Source organism: Quercus suber, unplaced genomic scaffold (genome assembly GCF_002906115.3).
Source record: "Quercus suber isolate HL8 unplaced genomic scaffold, Cork oak 2.0 scaffold_495, whole genome shotgun sequence".
In the NCBI taxonomy this organism is placed as follows: Eukaryota; Viridiplantae; Streptophyta; class Magnoliopsida; order Fagales; family Fagaceae; genus Quercus; species Quercus suber.
Window position 1 is genome coordinate 600,317 of NW_027069944.1, and position 4,174 is coordinate 604,490.

Genomic DNA, 4,174 nt, shown 5'->3' on the forward strand with positions numbered 1-4,174 from the left:
GCAGTATTAACAAGAGAAATATAAATAAAAAGTTAAATGTAATAAAAAATGCAAAAAAGAAAAAGGTCTATAATGTGTGAAAGTGGGAAATGCAGGCTTACCAACTATAATTCAAACATAGTAAACAAACTTGGTGATATGAATACTAACATTAGTAAAAGAATTGTCTACAAATAAAAATTTTGAACAATGGCTGTTGTCCAATTGTTGCTCCATGCTACTCACAATGATAACTACAAAATTATTGATATGTTTCAAGCTAATTGTCATAATAGAATCTATTTATTTGTTAGAAGCAGTAGTATAAGAAAGAGGAAAAAAAACCATTAAAAAATGTTTATGATCATTTTCTGGGTTGAAGCTGGTTAACAAAATGGAGTAGTGGCTTATGAAAAATGGTGCTTGTAATTTAAAGTAAATGTAATAGTCTTAAGTGGGTGGGGGACGTACCTGTAATTATCTAAAAGTGGTGTGGAAACTTTGGTCCTTCATGAATCACCTTTGCAAACGCTATAACAATGCTGAATCACCAAGCTTGTACCATTTGTAGTTTTCTCCATGAGTCCTATACCTGAAAGTGACAGAGGATATGTGCTTGATTTTCCCAAAATTAGGGCCTTCATCTGGTTGCAAACTAAGAACGAATTCAGTTGGCATTTCATCAAATTGTAGATATTTAAGGCATTTCAGATGGTGGATGCCAGAGGGCACCTCTTTCAGCTGTGGGCAATCTTCAATTTCAAGCTTTTCAAGAAGAGGCAGGGCACCTTCATCTATTATCAACTTATTCAATCCTCTCGAAGTTCGAAGTGCTAGAGCCTTGAGTTTTTGGAAGCCTCCTCCCTCAATATGTAATTGCTCACCTTTGTATCCATCTTGAAGCCAAAGATCCATCAAATTAGGTAGAGCTTGAAGGACCTTTAATGGATCTTCCATTAATTTTGACCAATTTAAAACAATTCGAACTATACTCTTGAGTTTGGGAATCCATTCTGGCAACTTTTCTAGTCGCCCATGTAGGCCAAGAGTTTGTAGGAGGGGAGGAGGAGAAGGCAGCAATTGCAAATTAAGAACTTCTTCCTCACTTGTTGCAAAAATTACCAATGACCGAAGGTGGCTCATTTTCTGTATCGCAGTGCACAAATCCATCCCATTCTCTTTCTTCACTATAGAGATTGAAAACTTCCTCAACTGTGCCAAACTTCCCAATTCTGTTATAAGGTTAGCACTACTGGCTTCAATATGAGAAAGCTTTTGTAAGGACTCTAAATGCCTAATGCCATTTGGTATCTTTAACCCAGGTCCCACGATGAGAAACTAGACAGTGTTGAGTATCTCTTTCAAAATTGTAGGCCATAAGATATCATAGCTTACGAAGCCCACTAATCTCCGCTGGAAGCTCAGACACAAGGGAACGTTTCAAATCTAACGTCTCTAGGTTGTGCAATTTACCAATGGACTTTGGAAGCATTTGCACTTTTGTATCTCTCAGGCTTAAATATGAAAGATGGAATAGGTTTCCCACTTCTTTAGGAATGTAATCTATAGGAGCACCTTCACAATCCATTATTTTCATTAACTTGAAGTTTGCAAAACAAGTAGAGAGAAAAGAACTAGGCACTTCATCTACCCCTAAAAGGAGAATAGAATGAGTTTGAGAATTAGTAATACTCTGCAAACGAGTGTTCACATTGTTCTGAATTGAGAGGCGTCGAGCTGTTCTCTCAAAATTTGAGTAATTTGTCATTAAGACTAGATTGAAACTCAATTTCTCTGACCTTGAAAGAATGACCTCATGCATCATATCATGAACTCGACAACGTCGAATTCTCCCAATAAAATCTTCCTCATTCACTTGAACCAAGCTTCTGTGAATAAGCTGGTTCAAGTACTCTTGTGCAACATCTTCCAATGTCAGCCCTTTCTTTTCTTTTACAAAACCTTCAGCTATCCATAGCCGAGTTAGTCTTGCACAATTAATGGAGCAATCCTCTGGAAACATTCCAAAATATAAAAAACATGCTTTAAGGTTTTAAGGTAAATCATGATAACTGAAGGATAGAATTTTAGTGATACTTCTAAGACGTGAATTAATTTCAAACTCTGAACTAAGATTATCAACTTTGCGCCACTCAGAGACTGCCTTGGCTTTGGTTGAAAAAAGGCCACCTATAGCCACAATTGCTAGTGGTAACCCTCCACATTTCTCAACTATTCCACAAGAAATATCAACAAAATCAGGAGGACATTGCCCCCCTTCACGTTTAAACACCTTCTTACAAAAGAGCTCAAAGGCTTTTTCAGAAGGTAAGGATGACATCTTGTACACATAATAATCAAGAGATTCATTGCTAGAAGGAACAACATCCTCATTTCGAGTTGTGATTATTATTCTACTGCCTTTTTCATTCTCTGGGAAATAACATTTTATACATTCCCAAAATTCTATATCCCATACATCATCAAAGATTACTACATACCTCTGCTCACGTAAATAGTGCTTCAATTCTTCAATTAGTGATGTCACCTTCATTGTGTCAAATTCTTTTGGAGCAAACTCCTTCCTTGCCTTGTAGAATTGCTTAATCACATCCCTTAATAGCTCCTCCATCTTGTATGATTGAGACACAGTGATCCAAGCACGACAATCAAAGTGTGGTGCCACCTTATCGTTGTTGTATACTTTCCTAACAAGAGTGGTTTTCCCAAGGCCACCAATGCCGACCACTGAAAACACCATGCGATTAAATGATCCTTTTAATAGCCAATTAATCAATTTGTCTCTGTGAGACTCAATGCCCACTACCTCAGCTTCCTCGATGAAAAGGGATGTCATTCGAGGATCCCATGTATCACTTTTAGCGTCAATGCTGGATCTTCCTTGCTCTATGGCATTGAAGCCATATCTTTCACCACTCTTTTGGATGTCCTTGAGTATCCTGTTGATACCTTGAATCTCAGAGGCTGTCACATGTCGTGCTTTTAGGTTTATGGTAAAGTGAAAAACCTTTTGAAGAAAATAGAAGCAACGCTTTTGCCCGTGAAGTTGTTTTGCAAAATGAAGTATGTATTCATCAATGACATCTTCTATGTGATAAGCTTCTTCCCTCACTTGTTTCACCCATGTCTTTGCAACATTGCTCATGTCATACTTCTCGGCCCTTATATCAGCGTCCTTGAGGAAAGACTGGATCATCTCCATTTCACGTCTGATGCTTGTAACTTCTTCATGGATGCCCTTAAGCAATTTCGCTTCTGTGATTAACAATGGGGCCAAATTTTGTATAACTAGGCTGACTGCACTTTCTGCCATTTTCCTTCCTACTTAGATTACTGGCCATAATTATGTGCAAATAAAGTCAATGCCAAATATAATAGAATGTCAAAAAAACAAAAAGGGCTTATGTTTTACAGTATTACCTTGTGAGCAGGAAGGTCAAGTTTTGTGTTCTCTTTTACAAATTTGGTGTGCACTAAAAGAAAACAAAATATCCCGCAAGGCCACCAGGTGTAGTAGGATCAAAGAATGTTGGCTCAAGCTAGCAACCTACTTTTGTAACATAAAGAAAATATATCAATACCACATCATTATTGTAAGCTAAATGGCCTAGCTCTATAAATGCTTTGTACCGAGACCCAAAGAAATGTATATCCTTACCAATTGTAGTACTTCCAACAAAGGAGTTTTTTCTTTTATTTTTTTGCTAAATATTTGGTTTTTTGAAAATTATTTTGTAAAAAAGCATCCATTGCGACTTAGTTAGTTAGGTAATATCTTTTTGGAACTTGACTTTCTCAAAATTGAGTTCAAAGTAGAACTTGATTTCGCCAAAGTCGAGTTCTATACAATTTAGTGATATGTGGCAAATGTAGAATTCGATTTTCTCAAACTTGAGTTTCACGTTCCACTGAATTTCATAGAACTCGACTTTAGTGAAATCAAGTTCCAAGTTCAAACTCGTCGACTTTCAGAAAATTGAGTTTCAAAAAGAAGTTACATAACTAAATATGTTACGATAGAGACTTTGAGACAAAATAATTTTCAAAAACTGAATATTTAGCATAAAAGGCCTCGAAAAAAAAATCATCTTCCTCATATTAATATAGATGCTAATTAGCGGGGATAGGAATAAACCTAGCAGCTTGGAGCCTAGGTTTTTTTTTTTTTTTTTTT

The 4,174-nt window shown here is 36.5% G+C and overlaps 1 protein-coding gene across 1 annotated transcript; it reads right to left on the minus strand.

Annotated features, from left to right (window-relative positions):
- Positions 1 to 510: 510 nt before the first annotated feature.
- LOC112029973 (disease resistance protein RPM1) lies at positions 511 to 3,313 on the minus strand. Its single transcript, XM_065763175.1, has 3 exons — positions 2,077 to 3,313; positions 1,375 to 1,992; positions 511 to 1,235 (listed from the first exon to the last, which is right to left on the minus strand). Exons 1-3 carry the CDS (start codon positions 3,311 to 3,313, stop codon positions 511 to 513), a joined length of 2,580 nt encoding a protein of 859 aa, XP_065619247.1.
- Positions 3,314 to 4,174: the final 861 nt, after the last annotated feature.

What these genes read in the sequence shown, in the direction of transcription:
- LOC112029973 (XM_065763175.1), bottom strand. Translation starts at nt 3,313, where the DNA reads ATGGCAGAAAGTGCAGTCAGCCTAGTTATACAAAATTTGGCCCCATTG. An exon ending in AATTAATTCACGTCTTAGAA is followed by an intron (nt 1,993 to 2,076) that starts GTATCACTAAAA and finishes GAATGTTTCCAG; the next exon opens with AGGATTGCTCCATTAATTGT. An exon ending in AGCGGAGATTAGTGGGCTTC is followed by an intron (nt 1,236 to 1,374) that starts GTAAGCTATGAT and finishes CTCATATTGAAG; the next exon opens with CCAGTAGTGCTAACCTTATA.